Raw genomic sequence first — 22,717 nt, forward strand, 5'->3', positions numbered from 1 at the left:
TCATTTTAATTAAAGTTCAATTCATACCTAAATTGTTTTTATTTTATTTCTATTGTTAGGATTTAATCACTTGCAATTATTTCTACTGATAAGGTAAAAGGTTTACTTTTCTGTCTCCATATATGGTAAATATAGCCAATGCAAAAAACATCTACATTTAAATGGTATTAATAATAATTTGCATATATTCCCGTTAAGTCCCACGGAAAGTTTCCACCTCTGAATATTCCCTGAAATGTGCAACCTAGGTGGTACTAAGTCAGAACAGCAGGTAAAATTATTAGGGTGAGGCACATGGGCTACGAACAGCTTACTACAGAACATTCCCTTAGTATTACTTACCAATACCAATGCATTCTATTATTTCTCTTCATATGACAAGGATTAAAAAGCATTTGCCATTACATTGTTGACATGATTCACAATGACTGCTAGCTAAGATTTTCAAAGTATGATGTTGACATGATCAGTCCAATCAAAGTTACTGTTGATATAACGTGATTTGATGTAATTTTAACTGTGGCCAATGACCCCTTTTAATTAACTATGCAAGTTAGGTAAGATTTAAAATATTTACAATGAAGGCCGACTTGTGATACAGCCTGGAATCGAACCAGGGTCTGTAGTGATGCAGTGCCTTAGACCGCTGCGCCACTTGGGAGCCCTTGAGGCTTCTTGGATGGGCACTTCTAATGCAACTATGGCAGCACCTAAGGGGCTTGAATTTTCAAGCTCCACCATTTAGATATGGCAGAACACTGAGCCAATCACGGCGCAACTAGAAAACATTACCCAATTACGGCGCAACTCGAGAACATTACCAACCCCTACGCTGCGTATTTTCAACTGGCTGCCCCACCACCACAGAAAGCACTATGCTGAAACACCTGCATTTTGGAGCTGTCTTACTCAAGAAAGCAAAAAATAGACCATGTTTGTATGCAGCTTTATTAACTCAATGATTATTATATATTTTCTTTTTTACAATGTTTGCAAAGTGATATGTGACACGTATTATCAAAATAACATGCAAAACATGCAAAAAGGGTGGAGCAAATATTTAAACCATTACCACATTTGTCAGCTAAATTACACTTTTATTTCATATCACTTAACTCTCATTTATGAGAGGGAGATACCCTATTTTTATTGTTCTCTTTCAGCAGTCATATTTGGTAGTCTTTACTTTGAAGTGACACAAATGGATAATTAAGCAACAAAATATGTGATATTCATTTGAGACTTAAAGTTTTTCAGTATAAAGGACTTGCATTAGCCTATATTGTATTATTGACAAACAAAAACATGCATGAGGTGTAACTATTTGCCATTTTAAAGTGTTAACTCATGGTTGCAAAAATGCCACTGATTCAAGAATGACCCAAAATAGATTTCTAGTGACTGCAACAACTTAGCTTGCCCTGAACCATACTGCAATGTGAATGGTCATACTCAAATACAGTAACAGCCAAGACTATACCCAATAAACTGAAGATCCATTACTCATAACTCAAACTGATAAGGTCATAAGATCAGTCTGTTACAGTGAAGAGGCTACATGGTTAAAATTTAAAAAATTAAAAAGAGTAATCAAGTAACAGATATCCACACAAACAGTTATTGTTCAAATTGTTTTGGTTTTTAATTACAAGTTGCAACCTCAACTTAACTAACCTAAAAAGTAACTAAAGGCTTAACCCATCAAATGTTCTTGCCAACCAAGTGATATTGGGTAACTTGAATAGCCAGATATTCAGATATTTTACTATTACTGTATGCTGGTTCAGAGGGGTTGGGTTAAATACGGAAGACACATTTCAGTTGAATGCATTCAGTTGTGTGACCCTTTTCACTTTCCCTACTGGCATACAACAACCCAGGAGGTGGCACTCATGATCTGTGCACCCTGCCCCAATTCTCCTTACTCCCGGCATTGCTTCAGTTCCTGCCTCTTTATATCAAGTTTGAGGTTTGTGAAACCTCGGAGCGGCCCTCAGCGGATGTGAGCCATCTCCTCCAGAAAGGGAGTCTTCATGCAGCCAGTGCAAAGCTGGTCCATCCACAGGGGCGCCTCGTGCTGCAGGGGGGTGCGACGAGGGTAGAAGGTGTAGGAGAGGTCGTAGTTGAGCAGACAGCTGATGGACGCCATGTAGAGGTCAGAGAAGCGACACAGGCGACGGGAGAAGAAGGTGGGGTTGTGGCAGGTGCGGAAAATGCTGCCAAAGTGAGGGTTGAACAGGTTCTTGGTCACAGCTCTGAGGGGGAAAATGAAAGAAAGGGCCGAAGGAAGTTCATAGGTCTGGACGAAGCTTGCCAAGTCAAAACTACACTGAATCCTTAAGGTCTGACTAGCTGTCTGACGGTTTTGATAAATTAAGTATAATTTATCTACTATAACTAGACTCACCGAAGCTCTTCTCTTTCCTTCAACCAATCCTGTAGAACTTCCTTTGACTTTGGATCTCGATGCATCTGCACAGGTTCAATAAAAAATGTTTTACTTGAATACTTTCATCTCAACATTCAAGAAAAACATGGTGTCAAGTGTCTCCATTCTCAAGTGCATGGCTGATGGGTAGCAAAATCGTAATATTAGCTTGTGGTAGTCATGTTTTTTGTGTGGGTACAATTGATTGGGAATTCATCCCATAAAGGCAAGGGACCCGTCATGGTAAATACAAGACGTGTAACTTAACCTATTGCTTTGTTCTCACAGTTTGCTGAGTTCTATGTGGTAAAATGCCCAATAGCCCTATAGTGTACCTGCATGCGTTCCAGCAGACCGGTGAGTGCCTGCAGCCAGGTTAGGCTTTGTGCATACTGCTCCGTATTCACCACCCTGGTCTCCACCTCCAGCTCTGGTACTATGGCCCCCGTCCGCCAGCCGTGACGCAGCATCAGGTCCTGCGGGAGAGCATGAGTAGTCAGCCCAGTACAACGATTAGCCACAGCATGCCACAAGTTATTACATGTAAGCACCGCAATGCAAGGCACAGTCCTTAAAACAAAATAAATGAATGTGTGCATTTCTTGTGTTCTGAAATCACATTTACACTGCCTGTATCAGTAACCAAAAAATCTGACATAATATAGTATGACTCACTGCCAAGTCACTGTACAGATGATCTCCAAAGTAGAGAACCTTGGATCCCCTCCATCCTGTGAGCCTGAGAAAGTCAAACAGGTTGCCCTACAACAAGGAGACAGCATAATGAATGTCACTAGGAATGATGATTAAAGGTCCAATGCAGCCGTTTTGATCTCAATATCAAATCATTTCTGGGTAACAATTAAGTACCTTTCTGTGATTGTTAAAAAATAAAAAAAATGGCAAAAAAATAAACAAAAGTAGCTTTTTAGCAAAGAACAATTTCTCAAGCAAGAATTTAGATTGACCACTCCGAGACAGTCCTGAGTGGGGAGGGGAAAACAAAACAAAAATTACGTATTGGCAGAAAGGTTTGGAACACCTAATTGGTCTTTGAACTAATTTAATCGCCTGGCCTACCAGGCAGGCAAAAACTCCATCCCACCAAAAACAGGCAAGAATTTCAGGTGGTCTTTCAGACAGCTCTTACACTAAAAGGGCATTATCATAATATTATTCCAATCTCATAGTGTGGACATATACACTGAGTGCAAAAAAACATTAAGGACACCTTCTCTATCGATGACAGACCAGGTGAATCCAGCTGAAAGCTATGATCCCTTATTGATGTCACTTGTTAAATCACCTTCTATCAGTGTAGATCAGGGGTGTCAAACTCATTTCGCATCGTGGGCCACATACGGCCTAGGGAGATGTCAAGTGGGCCGGACCATTAAAATTATACCATACTCTGCTATAAATAACCAAAATATCATGTCTTTCCTTTGTTTTGGTGTAAAGAAGCACAAGAACATTAGGAAAATATTGAAATTTAATGAACTATCCTTTTACAAAACATTTCATGAAACACCTCATATTTCCTTAGACAAATGTGCAATTTACTTTTATCATTCACAAATATGCATTGCAACTGATCCCACTGATTGTACAAAGGCACAAAACTTTAATTGGTACTGAAAAATATAGTAATGCACTTTAAGATTAAATGAGACTTTTAAAGAAAGGAATTTTTAAACCACTTACACATACGCATATAAAATCTAAATGTAATCCCTGCGTACACCTTACAAACTAAGGAGAGTGATTTTAAATGTGTAATGAAGAAAGTGTTCGCCTGTCCTGTAAATCTGTAAACTTCATACATGAAACATACATACACATACAATACATACTGAAAATTTATGGAGTTGTATGAACAGTAGAATTCCATCACACAACTTTTGTTTTGAAGCTGCTGACTAACATTAAAGTGCACATTTTTTAAATCACCACAGTAAGGATTAATCTTCACAGAGCTGTATTCTTTCAATGCAAACAGTATCTAAGGCAGCATTTTAAAGTTGTTAGTCTAGTCTGGACTTGTATTTGTTCCTGAAACTTGGCATCTTTTGGCCTGTACAAGTGCATCAACACCAGGTGTCATGTCCTGACTAGCTGTCACTTTCAGAATGTCATTTAAGTGCTTGTTTGTGAGCCTTGAACGCATTTTTTGTTTTATTGATATTCATCACTGAGAAAATTTGTTCACAAAGGTAGGTTGTCCCAAACATGCACAAAATTTTAGCAGCCAGGGCTGTTAATTTGGGGTACCCTGGTAGTAGATACTGATAAAATCTGTCCAGACCTACAGAGGCAAATTTGCCCTTCAAATCTGCATCACACTGGTAGCTGGCTTTTACCGCTGCTTCACTGACTTCTCGGCTCTGGATGAAAGTTGACTGCTGTTTCCTCAGACCCGCCAGCAATTCGTTAATCTTATCTCTTCTCAGTTGTCCTTGCAAGCCGTCATATTTTTCGCTGTGATGAGTCTCGTAGTGGCGTCGAATATTATATTCCTTCAATACCGAAACTTGTTGCAAACACACCAAGCTCGAAGGTTTTCCGTGCATCTCTGTAAATAAATAGGACGTGGTCCATTTTTCTTTGAAAATTCTACACTCCTTATCTACTTTTCTCCGTTTGGATAACGACATTTTGGCTAATGAGGGTGTAGCGGAGAGGTAGAGACCAAGGTATTAACAACGTCGTAACAAGCAGCAGATGGCGCATTGATACCGTCTGCTGTTTTCAGTCTGTCTCAGTGATGCGGCTTGTCTTCTACTCTGATGGAAAGAGTGCGCCCCTTAGCGGATAATCCATGAATTGCAGCGAATTAAAAATATTAATTCCATGTCTTTTATGCATTTTTTCCACTTTCAAATTATCCTGCGGGCCTGATCGAACCTCCTTGGGGGCCGGTTCCGGCCCGCGGGCCGTATGTTTGACACCCCTGGTGTAGATGAAGGGGAGGAGACAGGTTAAAGGATTGTTAATCCTTGAGACAATTGAGACATGGATCATGTATAGGTGCCATTCAGCGGGTGAATGGGCATGACAAAAGATTTGAGTGCCTTTGAATGGGGTATGGTAGTTGGTGCCAGGTGCACTGGTTTGTGCTGTGTTATTCATAAATAACAGCTTTGTGTGTATCAAGAATGGTCCACCACCCAAAGGACATCCAGCCAACTTGACAACTGTGGGAAGCATTGCAGTCAACATGGGCCAGCATCCCTGTGGAACGCTTTCAACACCTTGTGGAGTCCATGCCCCGACAAATTGAGGCTGTTCTAAGGGCAAAAGGGTGGGCGGGTGGAACTCAATATTAGGAAGGTGTCCTTAAATGTTTTGTACACTCAGTGTATATGAAACACACATTTTGACTGCACTGGGCCTTTAAGTTTTAATGCTTGAAGTAAAAACAATACTGTGGATTGGCAGAACTATAACATGACTAATGACAATTAATATAAAGATGTGGTCTTCCACCAAATTCTGCTGAGGCCTTAGCAGCAGACAACTATTGGCCTTGACTATGGGTCAATCTGCCAATGATGTTGGCAGTGCTCTTAGGGTGAGAGGAAAAGTACTGCATGGCTACCATGTCCTACTGTGGCAATTAGGGTTGCAAAGCTACTGGTAATTTACCAAAGTTAACAGAATTAACAGGTAATCTATGTCAATTTATGGTAACTTCAGTAATTTATACTTGAATAACTTCATATATAGTATACATTTTTTAAATCTGTGCCCATGTGTTTCTAGTGGATAGACCCTATTGGTCAAGCCGAAATAGCTTAATTCATGGGGGGGGGGGGAGACATCTAAATCATCAATGGCATTATTTTCAATGAACTCTACAACCATTTACTTTTTCCCCAACTGCCACCAGTTTGGTGCAAAAACATTTACAACAAAGACATATTGACATTGTAAAATAAATGTGTGTAAAAAATTGAGGATATTTCATGCCGACACCCTCATATTAAAACACCAATGGTATTCACTAAGTTAATGGTTTATATTTAGGATAATGCTTTACAGTTTGGTCATTCAAATGTTTTAGTTTAAAATCATCTTATTTGATATTTACATGTGATAAGACCACACAGAAGGCCAGAGATAATCTGAAGTACCCAAAAAGGCCACACAAAATGTAATCTGATAAAATACAAATAAAAACTTGAGTCACCCAAATTCTGGTAAACTTTGTTATTGTCCATTAATACACCCTCCATTTGCAACCCTAGAGGCAATACATGTCACAGCATCAAAATATAATCCACTTTTCACTAAACCTGATCCATTTTCAGCTACAACAGGGAACTAACTTCAAGGACAAGACTAACATCTTTGCGTAGACTTCAAAGGCCATCTTTGTAAGACCAGCATTACTCAGACTAGGGCCATCTGATTCAGGTTGATTAAATAGTAACTTGTGATGTGTGGAACTTTAGTCCAATAGTCTTGCAACATCAAGGTTGTGGGTTCGATTCCCATGGGGGACCAGTGCGCAAAAGTACGTAAAGTACTCACTACTAAGTAGCGATGGATAAGGGCGTCAGCTAAATTACTAAAATGTAATGCCATTCCAATCATGTGTCATTCATTTCCCACGGTAAAAGGATCAAATGCAACATTGACATTGTGAATCTCACAAATGACCACTATCTGGAACGCAAGTAGTCAATGCTGGTAAGTCCTGCAACTGAGTTAGTCACTCTGCAATTCAAATGGACAAGTTCATAAGTTCTTTGCCAGCTTGTAAATTTGACCCACACTCTCACGTATCATTTTGGGTATATATACACAGCGCATTTGAAACTATTCAGACCCCATTACTTTTTCCACATTTTGTTACATGACAGGCTTATTCTAAAATGAAATAGTTTTTTTCCTCAATCTACACACAATACCCAACGACAAAGTGAAAAAAAGGTTTTTATAAAATTTTGCAAATGTATAAAAAAAAAAAAACATACCTTATTTACATGCAGTAATTATTCAGACTCTTTGCTATGAGACTCGAAATTGAACTCGGGTGCATCCTGTTTCCATTGATCATCCTTGAGATGTTTCTACAACTTGATTGGAGTCCACCTGTGGTAAGTTCAATTGATTGGACACGATTTGGAAAGGTCCCACCTCTATATAAGGTCCCACAGTTGACAGTGTATGTCAGAGCAAAAACCAAGCCATGGGGTCGAAGGAATTGTCCGTCAAGCTCCGAAACAGGATTGTGTTGAGGCACAGATCTGGGGAAGGGTACCAAAAAATTTCTGCAGCATTGAAGGTCCCCAAGAACACAGTTGCCTCCAATCATAAATGGAAGACGTTTGGAACCACCAAGACTCTTCCTAGAGCTGGGCGCCCGGCCAAACTGAGCAATCGGGGGAGAAGGGCCTTGATCTGGGAGGTGACCAAGACACCGATGGTCACTCTGACAGAGAGTCACATCTGGAGGAAACCTGGCACCATCCCTATGGTGAAGCATGTTGGTGGCAGCATCATGCTGTGGGGAGGTTTTTCAGCGGCAGAGACCAAGAGACTAGTCAGGATCGAGGGAAAGATGAACGGAGCAAAGTACAGAGAGATCCTTGATGAAAACCTGCTCCAGAGCGCTCAGGACCTCAGACTGGGGCCAAGGTTCACCTTCCAACAGGACAACGACCCTAAGGACACAGCCAAGACAACGCAGGAGTGGCTTCGGGTCAAATCTCTGAATGTCTTTGAGTGGCCCAGCCAGAGCCCGGACTTGATCAAAAATCTCTGGAGAGATGTGAAAACAGCTGTGCAGCGACGCTCCCCATCCAACCTAACAGGGCTTGAGAGGATCTGCAGAGAATGGGAGAAACTTCCCAAATACAGATGTGCCAAGCTTGTAGCATCATACCTGATATTTCAGGGGGGTTTTCTTCATATATTTGCTCAAATATAATTTTTGCTTTGTCATTATGGGGTATTGTGTGTAGATTGACTGAGAAAAAAACGGATTTAATTCATTTTAGAATAAGGCTGTAACGTAACAAAATGTGGAAAAGTTCAAGGGGTCTGAATACACTGTATAAAGTAATATTTCTGGGTAATGTCTCCGCTCCTACCTGTTTGTAGATCTGGCCCTTATCCAAGCTCTTGATCTTGTCCCACTGAAGGTCCCCGTTGCCATCCAAACGTCTAAAAGGTCTGCAAGTAGAAAATATGATCGGGTCACACAATGACCTGAACAGTATGTAGAGTGCTCTCATTTTCTGTAAATTTGTGTAAAGACCAAGGTTATAGAATTTAGACACTTCTTGGTTGAGAGTATAAAGATATACAGAGTATCAGACTTACTTGCCACAGTTGTTGAAGAAGTGTGGTTTGTCAGCTTGAACAATGACAACGTCAAAAAAGTCCCTCCAGTCCTTTCCTACCATGTATTTCATCCCTTTGTCTCTAAATAATCAGGAAAACAGCTGGTTAGTGAACAACCACGAAATATACAGTTACTGTTGAGAGCTGAAAGTGCCCACAGATGGCACGTTCATAAGGTAAACATTTTTTACAAATAAAAAGCAAAGCTTCCCCCGAAAGTCAATTGAATTAAAATTGCCAAAATTATATAACCTAATTAACCTACTCCTGTGTATGCAGAAATAAATTCAATCATTCAAAATAGGCTACTACACCAGAAAGCATGATTTGGCCACAGAGGAACATTAGCTTCTTTAAAAGAATAAAAATAAGCTGTGGATTGTTTAAATCGCATTGCCTAAAGTCGGAAGGGCTCGGAATTTGGGCAGCGTGTGGGGCAAATACCAAATAGATGATTGTTACAACTGTCAGTGAGAGGTAGAGAGCCTGCATATCGCAATATTTCAAAATACAAATCGTGAGAAAACTGTTTGGAGAGCAAATGGCTATAAAGAGAAGACAATAAAAATCCTCATCTGTCTTTTAGTTATCAAAATTCTCAACTTAATTGAGCGACCAGTATAGCCTATTTTATTGGCACCTGAAGAGAGCACAGGCCATATCCCCGGTGAGTGCGCATATTCACTCTATCGTTGTTGGATCAGTGCCACATGAGTTTGTTTTTTGGACAATAATTTCCACCTCCAGAATAGATGGACATCATAGTATTTGTGTCTCCCCGCTCATAGGCTTATTATAAGGATCAGGGAATGTTGTTTTTATTGATCTGGTTGTCAGCAGAGTAGGCTACCCAGTAAGTTGATGTATTAAAACATTCTGCTAATGCCTCCAGTCATATAAAGTTTAGTAGAATTGCATGAAATGTGTTTATAAAAAAGGCCAAATTCTTCCCGTGCAAAGAAAGAATAATCTACTATAGCATAGACCTACTCTACAACGCGCTCAGCCATGCATTAAACAGTATTTTCTGCGAACAGTGATCGAGTTATATCATTAGCCTAAATTATGACTATCCAATCTACTCATCACATTAATAGTAGGCTCTCTTACATAAGTCTGCAAATGCGATGATGCATGGAATGCTTTATTATAAAGGTGCATTTTTATGGTGAACATGAGCTTCCCCAAACAACTCGAAAGCACACGCCGCCGCCTTTGCCTGCATGTACAGCACCAGTCAAAAGTTTGGACACACCTACTCATTCAAGGGTTTTTCTTTATTTTTACTATTTTCTACATTGTAGAATAATAGTGAAGACATCAAAACTATAAAATAACACATATGGAATCATGTTGTAACCAAAAAAAGTGTTAAACAAATCTAAATATATTTTAAAGTAGCCACCCTTTGCCTTTACAGCTTTGCACACTCTTGGCATTCTCTCAACTAGCTTCATGAGGTAGTCACCTGGAATGCATTTCAATTAACAGGTGTGCCTTAAAAGTTAATTTGTGGAATTTCTTTCCTTCTTAATGCTTTTGAGACAATCAGATGTATTGTCACAAGGTAGGGGTGGTATACAGAAGATAGGCACCAAGCGCTATGATGAAACTGGCTCATGAGGACCGCCCCAGGAAAGGAAGATCCAGAGCTAAGTGGATAAGTTCATTAGAGTTACCAGCCTCAGAAATTGCAGCCCAAATAAATGCTTCAGAGTTCAGGTAACAGACACTTCGTGAATCAGGCCTTCATAGTCTAATTGCTGCAAAGAAACCACTGCTAAAGAACACCAATAATAAGAAGAGACTTGCTTTGGCCAAGAAAAATGAGCAATGGACATTAGACCGGTGGAAATTTGTCCTTTGGTCTGATGAGTCCAAATTTGAGATTTTTGGTTCCAACCACTGTCTTTGTGAGACGCAGAGTAGGTGAACGGATGATCTCTGCATGTGTGGTTCCCACCGTGAAGCATGGAGGAGGTGGTAATGGTGCTTTGCTGGTGATATGGTCACTGATTTATTTAGAACACCATTTATTTAGAATTTAGAACGCCATCCCATCTAGTTTGTGCTTTGTTTTTCAACAGGACAATGACCCAACACAACTCCAGGCTGTGTAAGGGCTATTTGACCAAGAAGGAGTGATGCGTGTCGCATCAGATGACCTGTCCTCCACAATCACCTAACCACAACCCAATTGAGATGGTTTGGGATGAGTTGAACCGCAGAGTGAAGGAAAAGCAGCCAACAAGTGCTCAGGATATGTGGGAACTCCTTCAAGACTGTTGGAAAAGCAGTCCAGGTGAAGCTGGTTGAGAGAATGCCAAGAGCAAAGCTGTCATCAATGCAAAGGGTGGCTACTTTGAAGAATCTGAAATATAACATATTTTTGCTTAACAGCTTTTGGTTACTACATGATTTCATGTGTGTTACTTCCTAGTTGTAATGTCTTCACTATTTTTGTACAACGTAGAAAATAGTAAAAATAAAGAAAAACCCTTGAATGAGTGGCTGTGTCCAAACTTTTGACTGGTACTGTATATCTCTGATTTTATTTAACTGTCAGTTTGATTTGGTTGATGGTGACACTTACACAAAGCTATATGGGCTGTTGGTTATAAGGAAGAGCTTCTTGCCATGGCTGGCCAGATGGTGCAGAACTGCATATGTCTCATCTCCTCTGAGAATATATTTCTCTGTGGGAGGGAGATGAAAGGGTCAATTCAGACAGGAATATCCCCTTCCCTTGAGTATTTCTCAAGTATGTAAATATTCCACTTCCGTCAGAACGCGTTGTCCCTTGGAAGAAACTGATAGCTTTGTCCATTGGGAAACAGTCATGTACCATTTAAGCAAAATACAAAGGCATTTAAAGTAATTGTGAGACTGTGGTACAGCAGAGTATAAAGAGACATATGATACTATCTTGAAATGCCCTCTCCTCTCAATTTTTGACAAACCTGAACTCTGTAAACATCATTAAACAAAACTTATTAACATTATAAATTGTCAAGTTTACTGTCATTTTTTTTATACACTTAAAAAGTATGTTCATATTTTTGCACTTTAAAGTATGTTTGCAACATTTGATCAATTATCTTGACTTACCCTTAGCAATTGTTTTGGAAGAATCAGATTTAAAATACTTGAAAAAAAATTGTACTTCTTATCTTATCATAACCCCAAAACTATTATCTGCAGGGCAGTTAAATTGCTCTCCTGTTTATGTTTTCAAATACAGAGAATGAACAGTGGATCAAGACAACACTGCTTTTTATTTAGGGGATTCTAACAAGGTTCTGTTTAAAAGAACCTGCAAACTGGGCATGGGTGAGATGGGGAGCATCCAATACAAACATATGAGATTTAATGTCTAAAACCAAAGATGAAAAAAAAATGTTTTACATCTCACCCAAGTCTTGCATTATCCACTTGTACATGTAGCCTTTGATATGCACCATTCCAATGGCATCCTGAGGAAAATAAAAAGAGTGTGGATAAGCTCAACTTTCACTGAGAATGTTTGTATACAGTTGTCTTGCTCAAGGTCTAAAAGACATTTGACTGAACACTTGTGGGCTTACTCCCATCTAAAAAGGGCATTTAACCAGCCACGTTTTTCCTCTCTTGGGAGAGATCCATTGAATGTTTGCAAAGTGTGCTGTGAAGATCTAGCGTTCCTGGAATCTTGCCACTCACTTCTGTAACTGGGAAGTACAGTCTGTTCAGAACCAATCATAGACATCCTGAATCAGCAACTTAACAAAATAATGCACAAGCTACATGCTGTTCATCAAATCAAATTTGATTTGTCACATGTGAAATGCTTACAAGCCCTTAATCAACAATACAGTTAAGAAAAATACCTAAGAAAAAAAGTAACAAATAATTAAAAAGTAGTAGTAAAATAACAATAGCGAGGCTATATACAGGGGGTACCGCTACAGAGTCAATGTGCGGGGGCACCGGCTTCGAGGTAATTGAGGTTATAACTCTAATATATACATATGTGGGTAAAGTTATTTATGCATAAATAATAAGAGTAGCAGCAGTGTAAAGGTGTGGGGGGGGGGGGGGGGGGGGGGGGGGGGGGGGCAATGCAAGTAGTCTGGGGAGCCATTGATTACATGTTCAGTAGACTTCTGGCTTGGGGGTAGAAGCTGTTTAGAAGCCTCCTGGACCTAGACTTAGCTCTCCGGTACCACTTTCTGTGCGGTAGCTGAGAGAACAGTCTATGACTAGGGTGGCTGACAAGTCTGACAATTTTAGGGCCTTCCTCTGACACCGCCTGGTATAGAGGTCCTGGATGGCAGGAAGCTTGGCCCCAGTGATGTACTGGGCCGTACGCACCACCCTCTGTAGTGCCTTGCGGTCGGAGGCCAAGCAGTTGCCATACTATGCAGTGATACAACCAGTCAGGATGCTCTCAATGGTGCAGCTGTAAAACCTTTTGAGGATCTGAGGACCCATGCCAAATCTTTTCAGTCTCCTGAGGAGGAATAGGTTTTGTCGTGCCCTCTTCACGACTGTCTTGGCGTGCTTGTACCATGTTTGTTTTAGATGTGGACACCAAGGAACTTGAAGCTCTGAACATGCTACACAACAGCCTCGTAGATGAGAATGGGGTCGCACTTGGTCCTCCTTTTCCGGTAGTCCACAATCTCCTTTGTCTTGATCAGGTTGAGGGAGAGGTTGTTGTCCTGGCACCACACGACCAGGTCTCTGACCTCTTCCCTATATGCTGTCTTGTTGTTGATCAGACCTACCACTGTTGTGTCATCTGCAAACTTAATGATGGTGTTGAAGTCGGGCCTGGCCATGCAGTCATGATTGAACAGGGAATACAGGAGGGGACTAGGTACACACCCCTGAGGGCCCCCCGTGTAAAGTATCAGCATGGCGGATGTGTTGTTATCTACCCTTACCACTTGGGGGCGGCCCGTCAGGAAGTCCAGGATCCAGTTGCAGAGGGAGGTATTTAGTCCCAGGGTCCTTAGCTTTGTGAGGAGCTTTGAGGGCACTATGGTGTTGAATGCTGAGCTGTAGTCAAAGAATAGCATTCTCACATAGGTGTTCCAGGTGTGAAAGGGCAGTGTGGAGTGCAATAGAGATTGCATCATCTGTGGATCTGTTGGGGTGGTATGCAAATTGGAGTGGGTCTAGGGTTTCTGGGATAATGGTGTTGATGTGAGCCATGACCGGCCTTTCAAAGCACTTCATGGCTACAGACGTGAGTGCTACGGGTCGGTAGTCATTTAGGCAGGTTACCTTAGTGTTATTGGGCACAGGGTCTATGGTGGTCTGCTTGAAACATGTTGGTTCATAGACTAAGACAGGGAGAGGTTGAAAATGTCAGTAAAGACAGCAGAGTACATTTCCTGTTAATCTGTCTGGCCCTGAGGCCTTGTGAATGTTGACCTGTTTAAAGGTCTTACATCGGCTGCGGAGAGCATGATCACACATTCGTCCGGAACAGTTGGTGCTCTCATGCATGTTTCAATGTTACTTGCCTCAAAGCGAGCATAGAAGTAATTTAGCTCATCTGGTAGGCTTGTGTCACTGGGCAGCTTTCGGCTGTGCTTCCCTTTGTAGTCTGTAATAGTTTGCAAGCCCTGCCACATCCGACGCTTTGCCTGTTTGATGGTTCGTCGGAGGGCATAGCGGGATTTCTTATAAGCTTCCGGGTTAAAGTCCCGCTCCTTGAAAGGGGCAGCTCTACCCTTTAGTTTAGCTCAGTGCGGATGTTGCCTGTAATCCATGGCTTCTGGTTGGGTTTGTACGTACAGTCACTGTGGGGACAACGTCATCGATGCACTTATTTATGAAGTCAGTGACTGATGTGGTGTACTCATCAATGCCATCGGAAGAATCCCTGAACATATTCCAGTCTGTGTTTGCAAAACAGTCCTGTAGTTTAGTATCTGCTTCATCTGACCACTTTTTTATTGACCGAGTCACTGGTGCTTCCTACTTTAATTTTTGCTTGAAAGTAGGAATCAGGAGGATAGAATTATGGTCAGATTTGCCAAATGGGAGGCGAGGGAGAGCTTTGTACGCGTCTCTGTGTGTGGAGTAAAGGTTGTCTAGAGTTTCTCTCTCTCTGGTTGCACATTTAACATGCTGATAGAAATTAGATAAAACGGATTTAAGTTTCCCTACATTTAAGTCCCCGGCCACCAGGAGCGCCACCTCTGGATGAGCGTTTTTGCTTATGGCGGTATACAGCTCATTGAGTGCGGTTTTAGTGGCAGCATCGGTCTGTGGTGGTATGTGGACCGCTACAAAAAAATACAGATGAACACACTATTTACCTAGAGTTGTCTACAGCTTATCATGAGAGGCTCTACCTCAGGCGAGCAAAACCTTGAGACTTCCTTAGATATCATGTACCAGCTGTTGTTTACAAATATATATAGACCGGCACCCCTAGTCTTACCAGAGGCTGCTTTTCTATCCTGCCGATACAGTGTATAACCCGCCAGCTGTATGTTATTCATGTTGTCGTTCAGCCACAACTCAGTGAAACATAAGATTACAGTTTTTAATGTCCCTCTGGTAAGATATACGTCCTTTTAGTTTGTCCAATTTATTTACCAGCGATTGTATGTTGGCCAGTAGTACGGATGGCTGGGGCAGATAAGCCACTCGTCGGGCAGGTCCTCCAAGGCATCCTGATCTCTTTCCGCGATATCTTTTCCATCTCTTTTTCCTGCGAATGACAGGAATGAGGGCCTGTTCGGGTGTCTGGAGTAAATCCCTCTCGTCCGACTCAAGGAGAAATTCTTCATCCAGTTCAATCACTGTTCTGATTTCCGGAACCTCTTTTCGGTCATAAAAAACAGTAGCAGCAACTTTATGTACAAAATAAGTTACAAAAAATGAAGAAAAAAAATGAACAAAATAGCACGGTTTGTTAAGAGCCCATGAAACGACAGCCATCCTCTCCGGTGCCATCAAACCGTTATCAGCGGCCAAAACCACTAGCTAGCTAAGGTCCATCTGTGTTTGTCAATGAAGCTAGCTAGTAGCTAGCAGGCACATTGAGCAGCAGGCCACGTTAGCTAAATCAGCTTATCAAGTCACTGACGAGTGGCAAAGAGCGTCGGTGCCGTTTTGTTTTGAACTTTCTCACTATCTATTACCGGAGTGAGAGGCTGTCTGGCAGTGTTTAATAGTAAATCATGTTACAAAACAGGTTGTGGTGGGACACGAGGGGGCCATACTTGCGAACATTAGAAAAGTTTAGGTTTAAACTTTCTCTCAGTCTCAAAATGGGCATCAGTCAATTAAAATTATTGACGTAGTTGCTTGTGATTAAATGCTGTTCCCATTACATAACCTGGCATATTTTGCCCTATGCTAACTTTAGCAGGTGGCAGTGAATATTTTCTTGTAATAAATTCTGCATCAGCCTATCAAATATCTTAGACTTTATATCTATCAACCAATGGCATTTCTTAAAATAGGTCAACTTGGCCACCAAATTGCATAGACGTGTAGGCTACAGTTTACATGTACAATGTTTTTATATGCATTTTTATAATCATCCACTTTGTCACGTGTTATTTGAATCAAGCATCGAGTACCAGCAGTGAACAGTATTTTCTTTAACAAAAATGCTTTATGCGAGGGGGCTCGAACCCACGGTTAAATGTGCACTGGTTTTAGTCAACCGCTTTGACTCTAAACCCACAGTGAAACAGATGAGCATGGGATTTTCTCATATATACGAAAATGTGCCTTTTTTAATTTTGTCAAGTCAACGAGGCATCATGCAATATTGGCACTCAACACTTGAGAAGGACCAAGCGGAACAAAAGTAAACCTTGAATTTGGAGTTTTAAAATAGCCCTCTGGTGGCCACGTTGACCTATTTTAAGAAATGCCATTGGTTGGTGGATATAAAGTCTAAGATATTTGATAGGCTGATGCAGAGATTGATGATACAAAGATTTTTGGGAGCTGTTTTGTTAGACTTCAGTTCAGCTTCTGACATTATCGATCAGTCTGCTGCAGGAAAAACCTGTGTGTTATGGCTTTACATACTATATTGTGGATAAGGAGTTACCTGTCTAACAGAACACAGAGGGTGTTTTTTAATGGAAGCCTCTCCAACATAATCCAGGTAGAATCAGGAATTCCCCAGGGAAGCTGTCTAGGCCCCTTACTTTTTTCAATCTTTACTAACGACATGGCTTTGAGTAAAGCCAATGTGTCTATGTATGCGGATGACTTAACACAATACACGTCAGCTACTACAGCGACTGAAATGACTGCTACACTTGAAGAACTGCAGTTAGTTTCAGAATGGGTGGCAAAGAATAAGTTAGTCCTAAATATTTCAAAATTTAAAAGCATTTTATTTGGGACAAATCATTCACTAAACTTCAACTAATTATTGTAATAAATAATGTGGAAATTGAGCAAGTTGAGGTGAATAAACTGCTTGGAGTAACCCTGGATTGTAAACTATCGTGGTAAAAACATATTTATACAATTGTAGCTAAGATGGGGAGAAGTCTGTCCATAATAAAGGACTGCTCTACCTTCTTAACAGCACTATCAACAAGGCAGGTCCTACAGGCTCTAGTTGTCGCACCTGGACTACTGTTCAGTTGTGTGGTCAGGTGCCACAAAGAGGGACTTAGGAAAATTGCACTTGGCTCTCAACAGGGCTGCACGGCTGGCCCTTGGATGTACATAGAGAGCTAATATTAATAATATGCATGTCAAACTCTCCTGGCTCAAAGTGGAGGAGAGATTGACTTCATCACTACTTGTATTGGTGAGCGGTGTTGACATGTTGAAAGCACCGTGCTGTCTGTTTAAACGCTTAGCACACAGCTCAGACACCCATGCATACCCCACAAGACATGCCACCAGAGGTCTCTTCACTGTCCACATCAGACTATGGGAGGTGCAAATTACTACATGGAACACAATTCCACATCAGGTAACCGATGCAAACAGTAGAAATACACTTCATGGAACTGCGAAGCAACCCAAACACAGGCACAGACACATGCATACATACATACATACGATAACACACACACACGGATTTTGTGTTGTAGATATGTGGTAGTGGAGTAGGGGCCTGAGGGCACACAGTGTGTTGTGAAATCTGTTATGAATGTATTGTAATGTTTTTATAATTGTATAAGTGCCTTAATTTTGCCGGACCCCAGGAAGAGTAGCTGCTGCATGGAGATCCATAATAAACAAATAGATTTAGTTAGCAGTGCCAATAGCCTGTGCGTCAGCCTGCAAGAGGGACTTCAACAAGAAGCTCCTAATTAATTGTATTCATAATTTACAAGGTTTTTGCTGCATTTCAACACACAAACACAATAAATAATTCTACATTTCAACAGGGAAAACAACTCGTGGAAAATTCGAGCCCTTGCCACAACCTGCGACAATTACGTGGAGCTAAGCACTCTACACAGAAAGCTAAGCAATTACGTCTACGATTTTAATTGGCTGATGCGCATTTTGAGACTGACAAAAAGTTTAAACTTCAACTTTTTCTAATGTTCGCAACTATGGCCCCATGATGCTCACAAATGGCTGTGGAATTTTGGATTGTTGACAAGTGGCAAGTGCGCATTGTCTCAATTCTCATTTTGCCCAAAACTGTGAAAGACTCGAGTGATCACTATCAAACACATCAGCAAGAGGCCACTCAATAAAGGGCTTATGGGACAAGTATTGTCTTATCGTCGCTGTCTGACGAAAACCTCATGTCCAAAACATAATCTTTTCAGGAAATTCTTAAACGGACATATTTTCCCATTAACAAAAATACATGAAACTTTAGAACCTATTTTGAATACATTTTCTTCCTAGAGTCAGCATACATTAAGAGGTTACTGCTTTGAATAAATAGCTACATTAAAAGGCTAAAATGTCCCTCCCTCCCCTTCAAGTGGCTCCACTTGAAGGGGAGGGAGGGAGAGGAGGAATAAAATAGCTTTTGGCACACTGACTGACTGACACCGCATGAAAAACAAAGTTAACCCACATTCTCAACTGCCATGCACAATGGTAGACAAAAAGAAAAATTCACAGACATTGACTTCAATGCAACAACTCAGGAGTCAGGGTGCAGCAATGAACTAAGTTAGACTTTTTAGTTAAAGCGACGATATGTAAACAAGTCTGAGGCACTGCGTCATGTGGGCAGGTCTGTCTCACTGCCTGTTGGTTCTGCCACACAGTTGGATAGAGAGCAATCAGCGTAGTTTTTTCTCCATGCATGACAATTGTCCCTAGGTTTTACCATCCCGTGTTAGATGGCATGATCGAAATCAAAATACAACCCTCAACTATCCAATGAATCTAGGAATGTAACAGCTTCCCTAAATCTCGCAAATCTCTGTTTTGGAAAATACTGACTATGACCAAATTGATGATATTTACAGTGTTTGTAATTTTTTACATTAAAATCAATGTTCATTACAAATATCGAGTTCAGCTGCTATTTAAAGTCAATGAGAAGATAAAATGGTATGCGACTTTTGGGTTCTCAGGACACAGATGGGGAACCTTTCACTATGTATTGACAGCATTTGAACAGAGCCCAACACACTGGTAACTTGGCAGGCACCAAAAGTTACCTCACCGACATAGATTTGTCTTTCTTTAGCTATGCCCAACCTTTTCCATTTAGACACACAAAGCAATTGTAAGTGGCTCCACTTGAAGGGGAGGGAGGGAGAGGAGGAATAAAATAGCTTTTGGCACACTGACTGACTGACACCGCATGAAAAACAAAGTTAACCCACATTCTCAACTGCCATGCACAATGGTAGACAAAAAGAAAAATTCACAGACATTGACTTCAATGCAACAACTCAGGAGTCAGGGTGCAGCAATGAACTAAGTTAGACTTTTTAGTTAAAAGCCTTGTATTTTCAGAACCAGCTATTTGCCCACATTTTAAAAAACTGGTCCCACTTTGATGTCTGAATTAAAATAAAGTATTATCGTTAAGTGCATCAGAATGTGGGAATGTTTTGTTGCTGAATGCACTCACCGAAACATCTTTGTAGAGATGACCAGGGTCATATTCAATGTCATTGGAGTTGAAGTAGTCATTGGCAGCTGCCAGGAGAGTCATCTCTGGGATAGAGAAAACATCCATGAACTGCTTCATCATTGGACCCTGTAAGATAACGTTAGCCCAACGGGATAGAAGACAAACCAAGTTATACATATTCATGCACACCAGTCAGTTAATAGATCTTTATTCCCGTAGTATAGTATGAGAACACAGACCATTTGGTTTGCAGGGTATTTAATCAAGTGGGCAAATAAACTCAACTTCTCCTAAGGCACTGAAAGAACAGAGCATTTAACGAGTCAGACCATGTCTATTTCTCCAGTAGCTGGCCTAAAGTCTCCATAGGATTGTTTGTGATTAAAAGAAAGAATGTGGTGTAGAGCAGGTCACGGACATGGTAAAACGTGTCTTATAGTTACTGCCATTGCAACTAGAATGAATTGCAATTGTGAACTATTTTACTTTAAAGCTCATCGCTTTTGCATGCTTTTTCAACATTTAGGCCTATAGGTCAAATATGTTTATGCACAATCTCCGATCCTTGTCTTTCATCTAGCTCATCTGTTCAGGAAGATACAGGCAAGTGTTGTCGAAGAATGTGGTGAAGTAGTGACCTTTCCATAGAAGCCACTGACTTCCTGAAGAGGGACATGGTGAGTTCCACCGTAGAGCTCCAAAACCTCGTCATCTGGAACAGGCTTCAGACCCCTGTGGGAATTAACATCTCTTTCACTATGGTCTCTTGACTACAGAATTTAATCCATGACATAGCAGTAACAAAGAGTGTTGTTATTAGAAAAAAACTTTTGTTTTCCATATAGTCACCTAGCAAGTAACTTACCTGTATACAGTCCCCAGCTGGATGTAATGGAAGGCATCTATTTTCATCAACAGTCCCTGCATGGAAAACAATTTTATTAGTTCAACTACCATTTCACTCTAGTAAAAAAAAAAACTATTCCAGCTAATTTCAAACTTTTCCTGTTGAATGTTTATACTATAAGCTTTTATACAGCAAAAAAAGCACTTACCTTCTGAATGTCATAGTGGAGACCACGTGCAGCGAAGTTGGGAATATAGTCATACTTGCTAATGCCCTCTGGATACTGTTAGGGGAGTTAAAAGTAATAATTTAACAAATTCAAATCAAACAAACGTGCATCATGAACATTTGTATGAGAATATGAGGCAAACAGCATCGCATTTCCATCAAACAAACCTTGTAGTGTTTGACAAGGAAGTCTCGAGCTGTATTGTAGATCATTGTATCAAGAGTGTTGGAGTACAGAGCGAGTGTGTAGTCATAATCAAAGCCATAGATGTCCACTTCGTCCAAGTTAACCTCATTGTTGGCATAGATGGTGGAGGGGTTCAGTAAGTTACATACACCTGGAGGAATCAGATCTGTAGAAAAAAAGGGGGGAGACCTTAAACAAAATACCACATCTACCATGATCAGTCTTCATGAATAGTCTTCAATGCATTGTGTGGGTAAACTGAAGTCTGGACAATTTTGGGCAGTTAGGTAAAAACGACCAAATATGTATTTTATTAGGTTATGAACATTTCACTCACAGTTAGCACATCCTTCAGAGTTTATTACAGACAAAATAATTGGAAGGGGGGGGGGGGGGGTGTTAATATAAAAGACTAGGTTTATTGGTCAACCTTATTCTAATCAAGGGGGGAATATTGTTACTAAAATGACAAATGAGAGGTTGAAAAGTTTCCAGAGTGTAGCAATAATAAGATGATATGGCAGGAGTCTAACATTTGTCAACTGACAACCAACAATCTATCTGGTATGGATGGTAAAACTGTATTGACAAAAAGGTAAATGGGTTAGTGATTACACAGTTTCAGTTGGCAAAAAAACTAACATATTTTAGGAAAACTTTAACATTTACATAAAACCATCTTACCGTGCACAAGCCGTTTCATTTCATTATACCTTGACCAAAGGTAAGTCTTGGAATCAATCTTGAGTCCTGTAGTGAATGCCCTTTCAGACAAGGTAGGCGACACCTTCTGTTTGTTGCCCGCTACGTGTCTGTGATTTGCGGGTGATGGAGAAGTTGGGATGGCTGTGGACGGTGCAGGCTCGATACCTAAATCTGCTCCACAACTTTGTTCATTTTCGCAGCATTTTCCTATTTGGGTGGTCGGACCTGTAGGTGCCACGCTGCCACAAGAAGCCACATAAACTTTGCAAAGCGACGTTGACTTACTTGTCTGCCATAACGCATGACTAAACGTTCTTATTTTTTGACAGGACATTAGTACTTGGCATTTATCAGAGTATCTTTAGAACGTTATCTCAATCAAACAAATATGTCGTGGATAGCCTACAATATCCACTGAGTCTGATGCACAAGTAAGATCCAGTGCATATTAGACACTCCCATTGCAGGACAGATTTTGGGGCGGTGTCAGCTCTCTCGCTTCGCCTCTTCCTCTGTGGTATCAACGTCCTCATCGAATCACGCGCAGTGAGACGATAACTGACTTCACGTTCAGCCTATGGTGGGAAAGAATGCATTCTTCCCTAAATGTGTTTCCATGCACAGTTCGACCTACGCCTGCTACGTGACTGATCTAAGCCTCCAGCTGGCAGAAGCATCTCATGTTTTATTTAATGGATGAAATATTTATAAAACCTGGGAACCATAATTAGATTAAATCTAGGTTTTATTCTAATAATCATATTTTAAGAAAATTGTCTGTGGTGAATTTTTTTTGTAAAAATTAGCGTTACATGTTATTAGACGCCAATGGATTCAGCAAGTGGTTTCCAGCAGTAACAAGTTACACATTGTACGGTTGGTAACCCATCTAGTGAATATTACGAGATCAACCATGTCATGTGTCAATTG

At 40.7% G+C, this 22,717-nt stretch overlaps 1 protein-coding gene across 1 annotated transcript; it reads right to left on the reverse strand.

Annotated features, from left to right (window-relative positions):
• Positions 1 to 934: 934 nt before the first annotated feature.
• LOC129830256 (5'-nucleotidase domain-containing protein 2-like) lies at positions 935 to 22,276 on the reverse strand. The gene is made up of 14 exons (XM_055892681.1): positions 21,767 to 22,276; positions 21,064 to 21,248; positions 20,876 to 20,950; positions 20,686 to 20,741; positions 20,459 to 20,552; positions 19,818 to 19,946; positions 12,192 to 12,252; positions 11,373 to 11,475; positions 8,759 to 8,860; positions 8,527 to 8,608; positions 3,104 to 3,190; positions 2,764 to 2,904; positions 2,408 to 2,472; positions 935 to 2,255 (listed from the first exon to the last, which is right to left on the reverse strand). The coding sequence occupies exons 1-14, from the start codon at positions 22,119 to 22,121 to the stop codon at positions 1,994 to 1,996; spliced, it is 1,797 nt and encodes a 598-aa protein (XP_055748656.1). The 5' UTR covers positions 22,122 to 22,276; the 3' UTR covers positions 935 to 1,993.
• Between the last annotated feature and the right edge of the window lie 441 nt (positions 22,277 to 22,717).

This window comes from Salvelinus fontinalis, chromosome 31 (genome assembly GCF_029448725.1).
Source record: "Salvelinus fontinalis isolate EN_2023a chromosome 31, ASM2944872v1, whole genome shotgun sequence".
Classification (NCBI taxonomy): Eukaryota; Metazoa; Chordata; class Actinopteri; order Salmoniformes; family Salmonidae; genus Salvelinus; species Salvelinus fontinalis.

Bases quoted from the DNA above. Each gene is read 5' to 3' on its own strand.
- LOC129830256 (XM_055892681.1), bottom strand. From the start codon at position 22,121: ATGTCCTGTCAAAAAATAAGAACGTTTAGTCATGCGTTATGGCAGACA. The intron at 8,861-11,372 runs GTAAGTGTCACC...CTGATTATTTAG, and splicing joins AACAGCCCATATAGCTTTGT to AGACAAAGGGATGAAATACA. The intron at 8,609-8,758 runs GTAAGTCTGATA...TTCTACTTGCAG, and splicing joins TTCTTCAACAACTGTGGCAA to ACCTTTTAGACGTTTGGATG.